Source organism: Lissotriton vulgaris, chromosome 5 (genome assembly GCF_964263255.1).
Source record: "Lissotriton vulgaris chromosome 5, aLisVul1.2, whole genome shotgun sequence".
Lineage (NCBI taxonomy): Eukaryota > Metazoa > Chordata > Amphibia > Caudata > Salamandridae > Lissotriton > Lissotriton vulgaris.
The window spans coordinates 324,819,614-324,840,381 of record NC_141693.1 but is presented as its reverse complement, the minus strand read 5'-3'; the positions used below and the strand labels follow the sequence as shown (position 1 = coordinate 324,840,381).

The 20,768-nt window shown below is 42.6% G+C and overlaps 1 protein-coding gene across 2 annotated transcripts in view; it reads left to right on the top strand.

Annotated features, from left to right (window-relative positions):
- Positions 1 to 20,768, top strand: part of MEGF6 (multiple EGF like domains 6) — a 1,305,820-nt gene that overhangs the window by 1,113,510 nt on the left and 171,542 nt on the right. For both annotated transcript variants that reach the window (XM_086921560.1, XM_086921561.1), the window contains 4 exons: positions 494 to 622; positions 712 to 840; positions 7,055 to 7,189; positions 17,344 to 17,478. In XM_086921560.1, coding sequence (XP_086777686.1) covers positions 494 to 622; positions 712 to 840; positions 7,055 to 7,189; positions 17,344 to 17,478 — 528 coding nt within the window. The remainder of the gene's footprint in view (positions 1 to 493; positions 623 to 711; positions 841 to 7,054; positions 7,190 to 17,343; positions 17,479 to 20,768) is intronic.

Sequence of the window (20,768 nt, the reverse complement as noted above, 5' to 3'; positions counted from 1 at the left end):
AGCGCATGTTAGGTGTGATACCCTAAGCTTAAATTTTAGCCAACCCAGGCTTGCATTCTGGGACTTTCAGCTTTACTCTTGCCAGTATGGATTTAAAAATCTCTCCATGCAAAATTATGTTGTCCAAAATCCAGGAATGATTGAAGGCATCATAGAAAAAATGGGTCTTTTTGCATCTATGCTTGTGTACATGTATGCCTGTTGATGAACTGGGTATGCCTGCGTATTGGCTGTTAACATAACTGTTGTATTTGTGTTGCCAGTGTGCGGTGCTGCTTGTAAGTGTGCTATCTGATTACATGGGAGCCTGTATAAATGTTGTCTGTGTACATTGGTGCCTGCATGGGTGTGGACCTTTGTGGACACGGAAGCCTGCAGCTTCTTAATATGTCTGCATGTCTACACTGCTCCTTAAATGTTGTGTGTCTTTTTGTATATACACTGCCTATAAGTCAAACTTAATGTCTTTGTCAATGGTTGTTTCACATTGCAGCCTGCCCTGAAGGGACATTTGGGAGAAACTGCAGTTCTGTGTGCAGCTGTCAAAATGGAGGAACTTGTGATCCAATAACTGGGAAGTGCCGCTGCCCACCTGGGGTCGGTGGAGAGTCCTGTGAGGATGGTACTTTTAAGATTTTTTTTAACTACTTGTATTACCATTTCTGTAGCTTGCTATTCTTTCTAAAAAAAAGTCTTCTTCTTTATTTCCAGGATGCCCCAAGGGATATTATGGGAAGTTCTGTAAAAAGAAATGTAATTGCGCCAACAAAGGGAGGTGCCATCGGATCTACGGCGCCTGCTTATGTGACCCAGGCTTGTACGGACGCTTTTGCCATTTAGGTAAGATGATGCTTATGATCGGATGCTTGGGCATGTGGGGTGTGCAACTTTTGACAACAATGTATGGGGTCAGAAATGACACCCATACATTTATGTAGAATGTATTCTATTTTTACACAATTTTTGTAGTTCATTATCATAAAAAGAATTATTGCCCTGAAGAAGTGAGTTCTGTTGCGAAACATGCTAGCCTAGAAGTAACAGATCTGATAAATAAATTGGTCAGCAAAGATATCATAGAAGATGCGGTGATTATACTTTGAATCATAAAAGTATTAGAAAGACTACTATATGACTCTTAAATTACAGGTTAGTATGAATTAGATATCACAATCATTTTTCCAATATTGAGTTTTGACTAAAACGTATTGCAACATCGACCTACAAAGAAGATATCCCCCAGGCCTATCCAGTGTACCCATTTCACTGCCTGCTTTTGTCATAGAGACATGAGCTAGTCTATAGTTTTAAAAAGTAATGGTGAATAAAGCAAAAGCAGATGTAAATTTTTTCCAGAAAAATAATGGAAAAAGAGGATGGACTCATGCTTAGTGTACGTTAGGAAATAAATATTCAACGTTATTATTTGTAGACTGCCCCTGCAGCCTTTTATGAAGAATTTCCGCCACAGAATCAGGCAGATTCCGTAGAAATGTACATTTTGGATGAGGAGCTCGCACTTGTCATATTCCTAGATTACAGGCTTTGGTTTAGATTGTTGCCGTTATCTGAAGGCCAATGCCATTTAAGCCGCGGTTTCTTGTTAAATGACTGATAGCAAAGAGAGCATGAAGCTGAGTAAATCGATTTTTAAGTTATTCCTTTATAGTTACAAAGTGAACTAATACCATAATCCACAGCACTTTTCGAAAGGAGACTTGCAGGCCTGTGTTTGAAAGTGAAAAAATTCAAGTTCAAGAATACTCAATCAAAAAGTAGGAGTATGTGAAATCACTTTTTGGTGCAAAATTGCAAAAGAATTACAGGATATTTTGTAGAAAATTGAATTCGAGGGTCTAAGAGTCTTGCAAAACATTAGCAGAACACTGGCTGGGGAAGAAATTGTTTCCAGCAAGACATTTTCATCTTGAAATGAGACATTTTCTTCTCCTACGAGTGTCCAGTGGGAACAATTATGGTGAATTTCATTCCTTTTTTTATTTGCCTAGTATGAATTAGTAAATTTCATGAAATTTCATGGATGCAACAAAAATGTCCCCAGGGCCTACTAACAAGTCACAACTAGTTTAACATGCCAGCCACCCATAGCCGACTGGACACAGGGTAGAACATGATATATATTTATTGATCGGTGCACCGAACAGTCATCCAGTGCAGACATTTCTGTGAAACCTGGCAGTATCTCAAATGGTTCTTTTTCACAAGAGAGAGTGAGAGAAGAGCAGGTCAGTTGCAATCTCCCATTTATAGTCTTAACACATATAAGCAGACGCTGCCTTGAGAATTCTCCTCTGGAACTCTGTTTTTTTTGTTAAAAAGGACTCTGTCAAGATGTGGTAATCTTCCTCCAATTTATTTTAGATGAACCTGGGTGAGATTATACTACCTGGGCGGACTCAACCGTAGATGGAATGGGAGTTCTTAGATAAAGCCATACTGGACATGCAGGGATCCAGATGAGTGATGTTTATAAATACCTCTAGGTATACCCAGACACTATTTTTTATTCGGAGGGTTCCTGGGGTATGTATAAAAACAGGTCATCTGAGCATTTCATCCTTCTAAGGTTGATTAAATGAGAGATACATAACACTAATTTCCATATGCGCAACAACACGATTCTTAAATAGACTCTGTCAAAATTGATCACCATCTTCAATACACAGAAATATTTTCTCCCATAAATAGTATGTACAAAATATCATTTACAGAATTATACCCCACTGGGTGTAAATTTGTTACAAGTAGCAGACGATATTCTGACAATATTCTGGTATTAGACCCCAGTTTCTCACACAAACTGAATCGAAACCAGTGGTGGCACTTCATTATGGACTCCTTGTTTCTGCTACAAATGTGTTATAACAAGAGCAAATATATATTTTTTTTTATTTCAGAATATTTTTTTATTGAAAAGTAAAATTTTTGTATACAAAACAAGGCAAAACATTCGTAATACTTGTACCGATCTTGCAAAGTTGCGGCCTGGTGGGGCCGTTAGAGGAAAAAAAGAAGAGAGGAAGAGAAAGAAAGGAGGGGGGGGGTGTTGGTCACTGTTCTAGATACGCGTCGAGAGCTTCCCACATGTTATCTTTAGCGGTGTGATTCGCCGTCTTGTGTTTGCCAGTGATGTTGTCCGCCCCCCGGAGGAACGTGACCCAGTTGAACCAGCGTTTGAAGGTGGCTTTGCTGGTGTCCTTCCAGTTACCCAGGATAGTTTTCACCGCAGCTGTCAGAAGTAAATCTTGTATTCACTCTTGGTATAATTAAAAAAAATGCTTACCTACTTCGGGCCCGACAACAGCCTGAGGCAGCCGGGGACACTGTCTGATGGCTGGGACAGGCGCATGTAGGAACCTACACCAGCCATCAGAGAGTCTGACGAGGGATGGTGAAACCACAACCATCGTTTCAGTGCCCTGCCACGCCTCAGTGCCTCCACCATCTGTGATGAGCTAAAACATCATTGCTAGAGTAGCCATGGGTGCTGCATGCTAGAGTCCTGCAGTGATCATGGCTATATGCCAATCACCCTGGCACCCAACCCTTCCCTATACGTCACAGAGTTGGGAAATGGTGAGGTGAAAGAGCGGAGGCGGAAACCTCGAATCAGCGATGGCACAGGGTGAAGGTCTCAGTTTCATGCCGCTGTGCCAGGTGAAGTGTGCAGGAGCCGTATGGCTGCCCCGAGGTTACATGGAGAAGCAGCGGTGCAAACGGGACCTCTGCTGGCAGCAAGGAAAGGAAGAAAGAAACTTGTAAATGTTATGGGAGTGTGGATGAGAATATGTGTCTGTGAGGGAGAGTGTTGATATGTGTGAGAGTGTCTGTGTGTCTGTTAGCGAAATCGAGCGAGAGTGAAGGAGTCAGCCAGGGTGAGTAAGAAGGAGTTATAGGAAGAATGAGTATGAGTGTGAGTGAGTGGGTATGGCAGCGAGTGTTACTGTGGATGAGACCGAGTGAATCAGGGTGTGACTGAAAGTCAGAGTCTAAGTGCGTTTGAATGAGTTATAGAATGCGTGAGACTAAGAGTGAGAAACAGTGAGACTGAGTGAGTCAAAGTGAATCAAAGTGAGACTGAGTGAGACTAAGGGAGACTAAATGAGACTAGGTGAGTCAACATGAGATTGAGTGACTAAGAATGAGTACGGCTGAGGGGACACGGAGAGTGAGTGAGACAGAATGAGTGAGATTAAGTGGAACTGAGTAAGAACGAGTGATGCTGAGTTGAGACTAGGTGAGTTAGAGTGCCATTGATGAAGTGGTACTGAGTGACAGTGAGTTTGGTTAAATTAAACTGAGTGAGAATTAGTGAGGCTAAGTGAGATTTAGATGGAGTGAGAATGAGTGAGTGAGATGGGTTTGCCAGCGAGCCTGAGTGAGGATGAGTAAGAGAGAGCGTGAGGGAGTCAGAATGAATGAGAATGAGCAAGACTAAGTGAGAATGAGGGGGTATGACCAAGTAAGAGTTAGTTTGAGTGAGACTGAATGAGTGAGAATGAGCGGCACTGAGTGAGAATGTGTGAGTATGTGCAGGTAAGGGTGAGATTGAGTGAATCAGAATGAGCCAGACTAGGTGAAACCTAGTGAATCAGAGTGAGAATGAGTGAATTAGAGTGAGAATGACAGAATAAGTGAGCATTTGTGAGTCAGAGTGAGAATGGGAGAGACAGAATGTAAATGTATTGCGATTTATATAGCGCACGTATCACCCAAAGGCATCAAGGCACTTGCCTTGGGAACCCGTCCTGGCTTTTCCTTGTGAGATAGCCCATACTGGGCATCCCCAAGGTGAAAGCCAGGCATCCCGCAGCGGGTGGGCCACCGTAGTGGAGATTAAGCAAGCTATTGCCCAGAGTTGCAGCGTGGGACCCCATGATTAGAATAGGCACCGAGGCGAGAATTATCGAGTCCGTGGACATTTTTTGGGCCCAGGACCCTGCCACGTCGGGAAATGAACCCTGGTCCCGGGCCAGACCTCTGCATCAGGGTCTGCCGCTCTAATCAGTGAGCCACACTCCTCCACAGAATGATGAGTCACAGTGAGATCCAGTGAGTCAGAATGGGTGAGTTGAGCGGTATTTAGCAAGAGTGGGTGAGATTCAGTTAGTCTGACTGAGATTGGGCGAATCGGAATGCATGGGATTGAGTGAACATGTGTTTGAATTAGTGAGACTACGAGGGTCAGAGTGAGAAGTCGTATGACTGCATGAGTCAGTGAGACTGAGTGACTCAGAGTGAGTAAAAGGGCAAGTGCAAATAAGAGTAAGTGAATGTGAGTAGAAAAGACTTAGTGAGACTGTGTAGGAGAGTAAGACTGAGTGCAAACAAATGTGAGCGAACTCCTCGAGCCCTCCAAGAAGAATCAAGGCTCGCTCAGTCGAATTCAAGTGAAGGATTACGCCTCACTACTTTTAAAGGTTACCAGCCAGCACTGCTCCAAATACGAGTATGCTTCTTTTCCTTCATGCTGATTATTAATTTTTGATCCAATGGCCAGCTAAATAGCCTTCTTTAGAGACACCACCTCTATTGTCACTTACACCAAGTTTCTAAACTTTAGGCTGAATTCCCAGGGTTCAGTGAAATTGACATGTAAAGAAAATATAAACGTGGTCTCTAATGACTAAACCTTCTCCAGAAGCTGTAACCCCACTTGTTCACCAACAGGTCATATTCATGTGTACATCCCTGATTTTGCAACCCGAACAAATTTATGTTAATTTTATCTTTGAATGCGTAACCAGTATCTTTCGGAACACCATGGTTGCTATACAATTAAAGCACACACCACCCTCAAGACCTGCTCCATCCCCTTCAGAGTAATCCATCTGGGCCATCTGTGGAGAAGTGTGGCTCAGGGGTTAGAGGCGGCAGACCCGGAAACTGAGATCGGCCCTGGACCAGGGTTCAATTCCCCGCCTCGGTGGGTTTTGGGCTCATAAATTCCACGGACTCGATAATTCTCGCTCCGGTGCCTTCTCGACTCACGGGTTCACACTCTGCGACTCTGGGCAATAGCTTGCTTAATCTCCACAACGGCCCCTCGCGGCGGGATACCTGGCTTTCACCTTGTGGATACCCTGCCAGGGTTATCTCACCGGGGAATACCAGGACGGGTTCCCTAAGCAAGCGCTTAGATACCAACCTCGGTTAGTGATTTGCGCTATATAAATACATGTACATTTTTACATGTACATCTCCAAACCTAAAAGAGATTCTTCCATATTAGATGGGCAAGAGATAAAAGAAACAAATTATGGGAGATATTTAACAGTCCCCATTCCCAAAGGGGAAAAAAATCAGTAAAAGAAGCTTTTTCTTGCTGAATTGCAATCTGTGAACCAATCTTCCTGAAAAAAACCATAAATCTTCTTGTCTTTTCAGAAGCCTTTAAGACTCTTATTTTCCATTTTCCATTAAGAAGTAAATCAGTAAACCCAAAAAATTGAAAAGTAGGATTTGCTCCCTGTGGTGTATAATAGTTGATGCCGGGCCCATCAGAATGGGGCATAATGCAGTAATGTGCAAATCACAAAACTCGTAATTTGTCGTACTTTCCCAACACAAATTCCGCCAGATGAGGTTTGCGTATGGAATAAAGAGTGACATTAGTCCACCAGTTGTATACGGTTTCTAGAGCAAACTCCCTTGTAGCACATGGCTCGGAATTACCCTTCAAATCTTTTAATGCTTGCACTACTCGTTACTTTGCACTTTCTAATTATTTTTATTGTGAATCTATTAATCTGAGTGTATATTGTGTGACTTTGAGTGTTAAATTTGACAGTGTAAATACTTCTTGTCAGCCGCGGCCTGTGCATGGTGAGGGGGAATTTTGATGGACCATGACGAGGGAAAATTAAGTAAATAATGATTTTGCCCTTGTCATCGTCCATCGAAATTTCCCCCTCCACCTGGCCCTAATGCCCCACCGCTCTTACCTGCACTGGCCGCGGTTGCTTTATTATTCTCTTACTCTCCTTCTTTCTCTTTCTCACACACTCATCCATCTTGTTTTTTTTAACCTCAGCTTGTCCAAAGTGGGCCTATGGGCCTGGTTGCTCGGAAGAGTGTCAGTGCGTCCAGCAGAGCACACAGGAGTGTGACAAAAAGGAGGGCACCTGCGTCTGCAAAGCTGGGTACTACGGCAACAGGTGCCAGACAAGTGAGTGACTCTAAAACACAGACTGTGTGAAAGTTCTCCTCAGAGCATATTTTATATGTATTTCATTTTACTCGATGTTTGTATGACTTGTGCACACATCTGTGATATTAGCAGTGCTTAATTTGTAAAATAGTAAGTGCCAGGGCCCTACCCGAAGGCAACGGCAGCTTGCGCTTCCCATTGCCGCTTCATCGCTGCCAATGACTCTACCAAAACAACTAATAACCATCTCTCTCGCCTGCAAGTGCAACAGTTCAGATTATTCCAGGTCCGAATGGCTGGGGAGGCAGGTCTTGGTATTTTTTAATACATATTGTATTCATTAATAACCGTTGCTCTGCTCTTCTCTAAATTAGATGAGCAGCGCCACCAGGTGGCAGAGTGTCATAAGTATGGTGATGACAATTAAGTGCCGGTGCCGAGCACCGGAAACCACAAGCTCAAATTAAGCACTGCAGGAGAGAGAAGAAAGGAGACGCAGAAGTCAGGGTTACTAGGATGGAGTGCTGACTAGGGTGCCACCAGCATCATACTCTGGAAGCAACCGTCCTTTGATCCTCGTGCAGCAGCCACATCAACGCACCATGGTGAGGGAACCCGTAACATAACTGTGCGGATGGGAAGTGACACAGCATAGTGGATGCCATTCAAACTTCTTTCTTTATCGCTTCTGTCTTTTTTCCTGTATGTAAAGCAGGACTTTCCTGCGGGGGGCATGGGCATTAATTAGGGCAGCCAGAGACACCACTGCTTCCCTTCTTTACCCGTTAGTAGCAGTAGCATTTCCCCTGCTTCCACTGGATTCTGGCGTCATGAAGGCGTAGAAAGAAGCAAGAGGCTGTTGAGGGTAGGAAGTTGGGACAAAGGGTTAACCTTTTGATGTTTTGGAGGTCATAAATGCACCTCCTCTACCCAGTACCTGGGTAGAGAAGACACACTGTTTCCAACCGTCATTCTGGAGATCAGATTCCAGTTCTGGAATCCCCACACATAACTTCTTGTACATCCGGCCACCCGCTACATCACACATCCTCTAAGGAAGCTATTTGTTTGGAAGAAGGAGGGAAGGTAGTGGTAGCATGCATTAATTACGCTTATATCATCAATTGACCAGCCCAGGATCCATTCATGCAGCTGGTCAATTGGCCATGTGCCCTCTTTCGTTCATGGAAGGTGTAAGAAGGTTGAAGGTTTGGGGTAGGGGATCGGTTCAGTAGCTTGGTGTCAATGTATATTGTTCTTACTTACATTAGGGCAGGAGTTCAGGAATTACGCAGGAGATTAATCTAATTTAGAGGGATTTGTTGTCTCAAAGTCCGGGTCATAGATAGGGAAAGCTTGATATTAGGGGCCATGTGTAGGTAATCTACATTTACAGATTCTAAAATACCGAATGTTACCGATTCTGTATTTTAGAATCGGTAAATGCTATGTAGGAAAAAAATTGGTAAATGTTACCGAATTGGTAAAATTCGGTAATGACCGATTCGGTATTTACCGATTCGGTAATTCCCATTCATTCCTATGGGCCTGGAGGCCCATAGGAACGAATGAGAATTACTGATTCTGTAAATATTCAATCGGTAATAGGAGGAAGACTTACAAGGGTGGCAGGGTGTCACATTGACACCATGTTGCACCCCTGAATAGTGCATGGGTGCACATGTGGCACACATACATGCCCTATGGGCATGTATGTCTGCCACATGGCACTTTTGGAAAAGCACAAATTTGCTTTTTCAAAGGTTTTTGATATTTACCACCAACTTGTAGTTGGTGGTAAATACCGAATCCTTAAATGAAAAATGCACTCACTTGAGTGCTCTGTACATTAAGGATTCAGTAATTTACCGAATCGGTATTTAAGAATTCGTTAATTTACCGATTCCTTAAATTACCGTTCGGTAAATTACCGAATCCTTAAACCTGCCTCCTACATCTCAAATGCCAAATACCGGTCGGTAACGGCCGAAATTCGGTAATTTCGTCCGTTACCGACCGGTATTGGGCTACCTACATCTGGCCCTAAGTCTTTTCTCTTTGTCATTGCTGAAGTTCCTGAATGGCAGGTGCCTGACACCAGGTACTCTACTGATGTAGATAGTCTCTCATCATTACCTGAGGATTTTATATAGTTAGTTGTTAAAATGGGTCACTTGATTAATAATTCTGCTACAGATATACGCACAAGCTTCAGGCCGCAGTTCCAAATATACAAGTGAGCAACTTCTTTGTCTGTCCAAGGTTGCTACAGTGTTTGTCAAGTTTGTAATTGTATCACTTGTCATTCACAGCTGTAGGAAATTCTGCAGAAGCAACATCTTTACCAAGTAGGGGTTCACAACTATATCAAGTAAGCGATGACAAAGCCAATCGTTTTAGCTTTGAAACAGTGGAACGTTGTTACCAAACCTCACTAAGACCCACAGCACAGGTGCAGCAGCAGTAAAGACGTGCCCTCCTGCGCGGATGCACTGTCCATCCTTTTGCCCCAATCCCCATCTGAAGTGGAAATCTCTCCATCATTACTGAGCTTGGTCCAGATGGTGTCCTGAGGCACATCCCGCCTCCCAATGCTCTTCACAGCCCTCACTAGTGAGCTATTCTTCAGGCGGCCGTATGAGAAGAGGGAGGGGTCCACTACACAACAATCACTCACAGGTGGCCCAATTGAAACATAGAATGTGAATGGTAGTGTGGTTGTGTTGAGCATAAGTGCCCACCAGAGATAACAAATGTAATATAGAGGCGAATCTTCTGTTGCCACTCATTTCAACACCAATCTTAAAATAGGTTTTCAAGCCAACTTACTGTACCTCATTGGCATGACTTGAGTCGAGCAGATATCTCCTCCTCCAGGCCACACTGACCTCGCAGAGCTAAGTGAAGAGTGCTTGTTTGCTGAGATTCATCAGAATGAAGCAACTATTCTAGGCCTTGCACGTATTGAAAACTAAAATTGATATCCGCGCTGCATGAATTCTATACAATCCATATACGGTTACTGCTCAGCTATTGTCATCCATGCCTAACGCTCCTCAAAGCCCAAACCTCCTACTTCTAACATCATGTAGAACCCAGCAGACTTTGTGTTCCCATATCCTCATCATCAAGACCAGCCATGCTAGACCACTCACCCCCTTTAGGCTGATATGGAAAGCTGAAAGTGTGGTACGTGCTGCCTCATCATAGAAGTACAAAAAGTGCCACCAAATGTCAAAGCTGCACACACCACTCCTAAATCATCCATGCCCAGTTCATCCCTGCACGTCCCCCTACTCGGAAGTTCAGGAGTAGCCGGCTTAAAATCAATGACATCAAATCAGAAAACACAAGAAGCAAGTTCAAGCACAACATCCTCACTTTTCACCCAGACAAATAGTAATTCTTGAAAAAAGATCCATCAAAATAGATCTGCTTCTCTCCACACATAATAGTCTTGGCTGGGACCTTCCCTTCAGATAAACCATCTCCATTTCAGTGGCTGGTTCAATTTCTAAAGGCGATCTTCATTAATGACAAGTGTATACTGGTAGCAAATGCGACTCTCCGACCAGAATCGATAAAACATCTAAGGTCCCTTAACTCACTACCTGCTCACAGCAGAGCAGGTTACATTTAAAAAACGAGCTCTGTACCACTACCACCTCCTCATGCTCAAAGATCTGAGAGTTGTCATGAAAACAGCTCCGTAGTCTCCAAACCAGTGCCATCCTTCTGCCACAATGGCTCTTTTCGTCCGGCAACACCCCCAGGGGTTCCACCCCACTTTCACTGCTTATATTGCCCACCCAACATTTCTGGAAAGATGACAAGGCAAAACTTGACTCAGCAGAGTCCGTCTCCCAGACTTTGCACCCTGCAGTCACCACAAAGACCAGCAGCTGGACCTGCACCAGTTGCAGACAAAGGAACCTAATAGTCAGCCAAACCTCAAAGCATCCAGAGGGCCCCAGAGTGTAGAATCATAGACTTTGGTCGAGTCAGAGACAGTCAAATCACCGTGGATAGAACACCAACATTATGGGGACCACTCTCTGAGCATACTCAAGTCCACTTCCCCCTGAACCATAACCAACTCCGGTACCAGAGATGATACTAGAATTGCCTCAAACACCCCTAGATCCCCCACACCCCCAACTTGTGGTGGAGCACCCCGCTCCATGCGAAGTCTCCAACGAAAAGATCCCCCACCCCCAATCATTGATGATCTGATCAAGGAAAATCACACCCCTCTCCTGGGCATCACAGAGCCATGGTGGCCTCCATCCATTCCCTCACTGACCTCCTACCAAATAATTGTAACCCCAGTGTGGGAAAAAGCCAGAGGCTCGGAGGAAAAGATATTCACAGTCTGAGCTCAGCAGTTTTAAATGACTAATTAAGTGTGCTTCGAGGAATATCTAATTGAGCGCGCCTGTTCTGGGTCAGACACTTAACAGCTGCAGCAGTTACTGTTCCTAGCCAGAGAGAAAGCATGACGAAGTATGAAAACTTGTACTGTGGCTGAGGTATTCTAACTTAACTGTTTTTAAAGAAACAAAAGGCAGAAAATACAAAGTTTTAGGAAAGGGCAACGTTCTCGGAGAATTTAGCATTATTTGCATTAAAAAAAAAGCCAAGCCTGGCTCAACTAAGTTTAGGCCTTTACGCAAACGAAAACTTTATTTATTATGGTCTGTGTAACGCTCAGGTTTTTTAAAAATAATTAGTGAACACCAGCGATAATTCGCCAATTAAATTGTAGCAAAATGATTTTGCCCTGGTAAATTCATAACAGTTAGCCTCAAATTCCTGATTGGTTGGTGGAAGCGCTTTTATCGTTTACCTTCATCTGGAAACAAAACCTTCATGTTGAAATATATTTGAAATATAATGGATAAAGTGATTAATTCTTTGTCCTGATTATCATGTATTCCGTTGTCGGTGCCTATTGGTTTAGTTGTAGGTACTTCAAGAAAACATGCAGAATTTGTAAACATTTGAAACATTTGTCAAAGGTTTTTATTTTAAGGTGTAATTTGCTGAACTCTGACGTGCCTCCTAGATACACACTGATATAATAAACTTTAAATGTATATAATGTTGGTCCACATTACTGTCTCCTCTTGAAAAGTGGTGCCTAAGTTCACAATCCTTACTGTGGTAAAACAGAATAAACCAGGCACTGGGGTGCAGGAGGAAAACCTCAAACATAGCCGAAGGATGCACAGATGCGCGGGGCACACATTTTATTACAAGAACTGAGGGAATATAGTTTTGTGTTTGGCTGAATTTGACATTGCTTATGTTTTACTAAACGTCTTCCTCTGGGTGTATAAATGTCAGTGCCAATAAAAATGGCGTTTCCGACATTCCAAGCAAGGCAGAGCCGTTTAATTGCAGGAGAATAACACTGAATAAGTGATAAATGGGTAGAATTTTCTTTCTTTGGAAACGCCTACATTTTTTAAAGCACTGGAAATAATTTTCTTTGAAAACCCATGTCTATTACAAAATTCTGAAAATCTGGACTATAATGCCACCTAATTGGTTTTAATCACTTGCTATTTCACAACCTGTGCCATTTCATTGTTCCATATGTCAGTAAAGATTGCTGCATAAATTGATCCTGCGTTGTAGAAAGATTTTCTTGTTTCCACTTTATGCTCTAATCTGGATTTTTATGCCAGTGTTGTGTAAACGTCATCCTGTATTGTGCTACGAAACCTATGTGTGCTGTGCTGTATAGCTCTCCTTTGCCTATTAAGTTGTTAATTTTTCCATATGCCCCCACCTCTTCCCCTTGCCCCTCCAGTATACCCCTCCTAGAAGCCTAGATCAGCACTATTAAAAATACCCTATATAAAAAATACGGTAATATGTTATGTTATGTAGACTTGTGTTGTGCGCATACCGCCCGTGAGGGTATCCTGGCGATTGAGCAGGTGAGTGGCCGTACGACCCTCACAGATTTATTTGAAGAGCCTGGACTTCAGCTTCTTACGGAACTCAAAAATTGAGGAGGGGGGTCCTGATGTGCTCGTTCCATGTTTTGGGTATGGCGTAGGAGAAGAGCGACCTCCTGCTTTCATTTTGTGAATGCTGAAGGTGCATGCAAGCGAGCGGGAGCTAGATCGTGTATCTCTGGCTGGCTGGCGAAAGTGTGCGTTGTTAAGTGTATGTTGGTCCATCATTGTGTAGGCAGTAGCAGTGGGTGGTGAGAGTAGCTGCCGGGTGGTGATGTGGGGAGGGGCAGGGTGGGGGGTAGTAATCTGTGGATTACGGAGAGTTACAGGTAAGTAAACATATAAATAAATAATACAAATTCTGTTCCGCGCACTGCATCCCCAAATGCGAATCAGTGCATGCAACGAAATTCGTTTTCTTTATTTATGTTTACATACCTGTAATCATCCGTAATCCATAGATTACTACCCCCTACCCTGCCCCTCCCCCTACCCACGTAACCACCCGTCAGCTACTCCCACCACCGACCGCCACTGTGTATCGGGCTTTGTATGTGTGAGTGAACAGTTTGAATTGGCTGAGTTTGTGGATGGGGAGCCATTATAATAATAAGTCACAATATAACATGTGCATTTGTAAAGCTCCTTTTACTCACATGGGTATCTTGGCCCTGAATAACCAATGTTTATTGCTACCCAACTCAATGGAACTTAGCAGTACATATTCAGTATCACATTTCTATTTGTACCAACTGGAAAATGGCTCTGAGAATATTTCACAAAATTAGAGCTAAAAGCACCCAACTATGAGATCCCACCACGTTTCCATTTCTGCCGTTTTCCTGTCCAAAAGGACGGGGATCTGTTTCCCTTGATTGCGTTAGGGCCCGTCACATCCTTTCCACACCACTGGTTGCCAATTCCTCTCCAGCTCATGATCAGGCCTGTACTGGGAAGGTTTGAGGTCCTTGAGAGACAATTATGAGCCCATGTGAAACTCTTTAAGTACCCCCACTCTTCTGTGGCCTACTTTTTCGCGTGATCTGGTTCACTCAGTCCCTTTGGACAATTAGCGGCTGCATGTGTTTATGGTTTTGATGAGAATGTGCTCAGTGTTTCTCTGGGCTAGTTAGTAATCATGATAACATGAGGTGGACTTTGATTCAACTATGTCTGCAGGGAAGGCCTAGTTCATCATGTCTGTTGTTTCTAAGCAATGGGTCCCTGCGTTGCCCAGCAGAGCCAGGTTTGGTTGTGCACTAACACACATGCTAAACAAAACTGATTCCTTCTATCAGGAGGCAGGGCCTAGTTCTCACATCTGGAGACGGGTCTTTTCCTTGCTTACTTCGTAGATCTCCTCCAATATAATGCTGATTCTTCCCGATGCTGTATCCCACCCAAACTCCATCAACTTTGTAGCGGAGGATTTGAGTGCCATTCCCATTTCTACCTATGGCCATTCTGTGTGATTCCATATGGCATTGTCATTTTACTGAAGTCATTCAGATGGTGCAAGCTACATCACACTTACTTTGTCCTCACTTGCACGACAAATATGACAAAAAGCAGCATTTCAAGGCAGTTCAAACCAGCCTCAATGACATGCCAGATAGATTCATCAGAGTCTTTCATCCTGATAACATTACATGAAGTGAATGAAGATCATGCAATACTGCAGTACTACAATATTGCGTCCTGCAATGGAGAGAGTATGTAGCCTAGCGGTTAGGGTGGTGGACTTCAAATCGGGGGAACCGGGTTCGAGTCTCAGCAACAACGCTCAACATCCTGTGATTCTGGGCAAATCACATGCAGCTAGATTCATCATTTTCCCCTTTTGCGAGTCCTTAATAGCGATTATTAAGGAATCGCTTTTAAGGACTTGCAAAACGGGATTCATGTAGGAATCGCTAAATAAATTGCGATTCCTACACATTCCTTATTTGCGATTAGCAATTTGCTAATCGCAAATAAGGATGCGATTTCAAGGGTGCCAGGGGTGTCCACAGGACACCCTGTAGCACCCCTGAAATGTAAATTTAGACTTATGTTGCACACACACATGTCCAAAGGACATGTGTGTGTGTAACATACAACTGAGAAAAATGCACAAAAGTGCATTTTTCTCAGTTTTCGCTATTTACCACAAAGTCAGACTTCACCGTAAATAGCGGCAAAAAATAGCGAAATCGCAATTTTTTAATGGCTCATGAATAGCATTTAAGGAATCTCAAATTGAGATTCCTTAAATGCGATCGCTATTTGAAAAATCGCATTTTTTTGCGATTTTTCAAATTGCGAGTTCATGACCCATTGATGAATTCCAAATGCTATTTTTGCGGGCGCAAACGGCCGAATTCAGAGATTCACACCGTTTGCGCCCACAAAAATGCTTGATGAATCTAGCTGTTAATTTCCCCATGCCAAACAATAATGAATATGTCCTCATGTATAGCAACTGGTGCTCATGTAGAACGCTCTGATACCCGATTTTGGGTCAGGTTCGCACTATATAAAAGTTTGAGAAAAGAAAAAATCTGTCGTACATTACTAAAAGGAATTGCTTTTTGTTCTTGGGCCTAGAAAAGAGACACATAAGGCAGAGCGTAGCAGTGGAAGTATCCGTTCTCTCAGTGGCCTGTTCAGTGGCAGACAATACCACCCTCCACAATTGAGCTTATCCAGAACTCAAATGCCAAATCTAAATAAGACCCTTATTAGTTGAAAATCTGGGGGTCGATTAGAAAGCATATTGCGCCGCCGGTGGGTCACTTTTTTTGGCGCAGCGCAATAGGCTTGCCAATATTTACAAGGCCACATAAAGTCACCCTGCGTGACATTTCATGGCCATGTAAATATGGTTCCCTTTCATGCATTACTCTGCGTGAAAGGGGCGTTCCATCGGTATAGCTGTGGGTGTCTCCACTCAACATCCATGGAACTTGACGCATTCCCGTATTTACAACATTTGTAATACTGGTAATGCGTCAGACTCCTACGCCTCCCCAGGGTAGACGTAGGAATGGCTCAACAAGGAGAAATACTTTTAGTTCTCCTAGTTTCTTCCTCTTTCTATGCTTGCTGCATTCTGCAGAATGCATAGAAAGAGGAAAATGCTATAAATGGTTGTTTTTGTGCATGAAGGCGTCCCTTCCTGCACAAAAACAATCATCCCCGCAGCGCAGACACCCTTGAAAAATGACGCAAGGGGGAATGTACTGGCATATGGCAGCCAATTGTGCACCAGTGCAGGGGAAAGCACAGGGATATGTCATATTATTGTTAATACGACACATCGCTGTGCTCTGAACATGCGGCAGCACGGCGCAGTTAAATAGCTTGCGTCATGGGCTGCGTCATTTTCTTGTACATGAGGCCCGAGCCTGTCAAATTTTCCAGTCATTTTCAACAAACTAGATAAAGGACATATTTGATCCACAGGTCAGTTTCTTTAACTCACATTATGTTAACAGCGGTGCACCCTTCACATGAGACAGTTATGAGTTCTGTTAAGATTCTTTCTCCACCAACTTGCAGTTCTAACCGTGCACCACCCAAATTGTAAAGAAAAAGTAATTCGAAAAATTATCAAGAAGCAGATGAATACAATTCATGGCTGAGAAAGAACAAAATAGCAATTGGCAGGAAGGGAGTTTAATAAAAGAAATAGAATTTCTCAGACAAAATGGAGTAAGGCACAGGATCCTTAGATGACAATCTGCAGAAATATGGAAAGCACTAATAGGTAGCTAGAAGTCCTGGAGTATGCTTTACATATGCTGGCTATGGCCAGTCTAGCAAAACACATGTTTCCAAGACCCTGGAGACATAAATCAAAAATATGTCACACATTAGCTATGCGAATAAGCCTGCCTGATGCAGTAGTTGGTGGTCCCAGTGCATGGGGCAGTTGTCCACATCAGTTAAAGTTGCAGACCTGGGAAAACCAAGGTAATTGATTATTAACCAAGACATATGACTGTAGAGACCTTTAATTTCCTATGGCACCAGAGGTCAGAGTAGTACAATAGGTGTGTTTCTCACTCTAAGTGGCCCTATGGGAGGGATAAATAACAGAGCTGTGGTTTCTAAAGCCTTGGCACTCATGGAATTGGAGGTCTGGTCTTCCCTCGATGCAGTGAAAATGGTGTTATTGATTTTCAAGCTGTGCAATGCTAACCTCTTGGGTTTGTTTTTTCTTAGAATGTGAGGCTGGTTATTATGGTGTTGGCTGCAAGTTCAGATGTGATTGCCAGCCTGGCGTGTCCTGTCACCACGTGACCGGCGAGTGCCAGACAGAGTGTCCGAGTGGCTACCAGGGGGAGGCCTGCGACCAAGGTAAGGCATTACTGTGCAATGTGGGGACAAAAAGAGTAGAGCCGTGTTGACTACCTATCAACATTGTACCATTCCTTCTGGAACATACATGGAATCTTACACTCCTGCTTACACACTTCCGGCAGGACTGCTTAGTCAACCAAGTACTGGGTAAGAGCCTGAACTCTCAGTAAACACTGAACACATTACAAGATTCTCCTTGACCTACTGTTCCTATGCTGCCTTATCCCATTGCTGGCTTCACCCTCCTCAGTAAAATACTCTATTCATGAATTTCACTTTATCCCGGCGGGCCATTAGGAAAGTAACTGGCCTCGTAGGGATTGCAAGATCCATGGTATCTGCAGGTCTAGTGTTTTTCACCTGGATAGTGAGCCTGCTTAAAAGATCAAAAATGTCCAGGCAAAACTCCAGGAAAAACTGGGACAGGTATGCAGGTCATCATTTCTTTTTTTTTTTTTTCATTTGTTTATTACCAGGAAAAGCAGGAGCAACTTTACAGAAACAAAAAATGAAACAAAACATAACAAAGATGAATAGAATGTTGACTATACAGCAGGTAATGCAAATTGGACCGTTAATCAAACACAAGAGGAAACAATATATTAAACAAAATCAACATAAGTACAGCAATGAATGCTTAGGACAAGTGAGATACGAACATTAATTTTTGAATCAGCCAATGCCGCTAGATATAATGCCGGCTTTCCATCTAGTTATTGGGCGCCAAAGTGCCTCCCCGCGGGCCCTGGATTTGACTCCTCTTGTTTCAAAAATAGCTGTTTCGTATCTATAAACTGCTAGGAAACGCGCTAGCCACATCTGAAAGCTAGGAGGATCTGTTTCTTTCCAGCGAGTTGATAAAATTAGTCTTAGTACTGCCATACCTATGAAAATTAATCTTTCTTCAGATTTAGTTAAATTTAGAGAATAATCATAACCTAGTAAGAATACAGTTTCTGATTCTGGTATTTTATGATTAAATACCTCTTCCCAAAAGGCTAATATCATATTTTTAATTACCATCAAATCAGGACAATTATAAAACATATGGGTTAGCGTAGCAGGTCCTTAGTTACATCTAGGACATAAATCATTCTCACGTTTCCCCCATAGAAACAATTTTGCAGGAGTAAAATACAGGTCAAATATAGTTTTATACAGTTGCGCTTTAAGATTACTTGCCACAAGTAACTTCTGGCTCATCTCTAACACTCTATCAATGTCAACATTAGGATTGTTTAATTTTGTGGTCCATTTATTTTCAATTTTATCTTGATCATCCTGTTTTTAAGTCAAAAGAATGTTATAGAGGGTTCCAATCCTGGTGTTTATTCTGGGAATTGCATCCAAAATTTCGACTTTGGAAAGACAGATTAAGGACTCTTTGGCCTTCAATTTAGCAAATATCTGTGCGTAATTCAAAAAGTCTCCATTTGTTAACTTATATTTAACTTTTAAATCGAAAAAGGTGGAGTCAAAATTATTTACTAAAAAGTCACCGATTGTTCTTATTCCTAACTTTTCCCATTTCTTTAAGACAGCATTAAGTTCCTTGCCTTCAATGGCATTTGACCGCCAAAGAGGCGTATATCGATTAATCTTACAAATATGCATATATTTAGTCACTTTCTTCCAAATCCTCCATGCGCTATTTATAACTTCTCCCTTGAAAGCCTTATAATTTCTTGCCTCAGTTTTCCGTAGAAGTAAACCCTTAGCCTCCTGGCCTATAAGAAGCTCGTAGATTGAGGGAATATTTTCGACTCCTTCTGGGCTCTCTATACTATAGCCATTAATCATAGGTGTGAGTTGTTTTAGAAATGCTGCCCAATAATACAAAATTATATTGGGAATAGCCAGACCACCTCTATCAAAGGGCAATGATAATAACGCCAGAGATCTCCGAATCTTACCATTTTGCCACATGAATTTAGAAATAAGTGAATTAATCAACTCTAGCGTTTCCTGATCAATAGATAAAGGAATTGCCCGAAAAAGATACAGGCATCTAGGCAGCGTATTCATTTTTACATAATTGGCTCTACCTATGATAGAGAGATGGAGGCTATTAACTCTTTCAAAATCATTCTTGATCTTGGCCAGTAATGGATCAAAATTAGCTTTTGATAATAGTTTAGTATCTGCGCAAATACCAAATCCCAGATACGTAGCCTTTCCGGCTCTTCGTTGATCCATGCAGATGCTGTTATCTGTACACAAAATAATTGTTTTTCCTTTGTTAAGAGAATAGCCCGAGCAACGTCCAAATTCAGTAGTCACTTTCTCTATTTCACGTATAGCCTCAGTCGGGCCAGATGTAGTAACCGCGATGTCATCGGCGTAGGCCAATACTTTAGTTTCGAATTGGCAGCTAATGACCGGTTTAATAATATTGTTTTCTAATAGTTTCAAGATAAGGGGGTTAATATATAAAGCAAAAAGCAGGGGTGAACAAGGGCATCCCTGCCTGGTACCCCTTGCAATATTAATATTTTCAGATAAGAGTCCTGCTGCTAGAATTTTTGCTTTGGGATGAAGGTACATTGACTTAATAGATTTAATAAATTTAGGGTCGAAATTATTACGTTTCAACACTTCCCACAGGAAGTCCCATGAGACGCGGTCAAAGGCTTTCTCAGCGTCAAGTAGGATCATCATTTCTTAGGAGACACTCAGGTCCAGCTTGTAAGAGAGGGTAATTCAACCCCCCTCACAGTACCAGGTACTCCAGTGGTGGGAAAGCTCCTCTTCTTTCAGAATTGGCCCTGGATTCTTAAATGTTAGAATGTTAATGACCTAGAGACACAAGGTTAGCAGATAACTCCAAGCCACTGGGACATCTTCCAATTTCCTTTAACAAATCATTGATTTCTGGGAGTTGTAGTGTTGGTTAGTTTCTGTTTAACTAATTAAACCAACCCACTTAGAAGCAATGATAGGAAAATGTATAACCAAGGATGGAAAAAGCTGTATCTTCGTGATATGTTAACTGGTAATCCCTCAAAAATATTTAACTAGTCAACTCGAATACCCTGTAAATATTTTATGATGGTGATATTTTACTGTAATTTCACATAAATGCCTCACTGAACGTTTGTCACCCTGCTTTTAAAAACCAGCCCAGCACTTCTATCTGAGATGCCAAATGCAAGATTACTCGCCATTTCATCCACAACTGATGATCAGACATGTACTTGGATGGCTTGCGATCCGTGAGCGATTTGGGAAGCCATGCGAACATCTTTAAGTACCGTGGCTCTTCTTAGGCCTACTGTTCTGAGGATCTG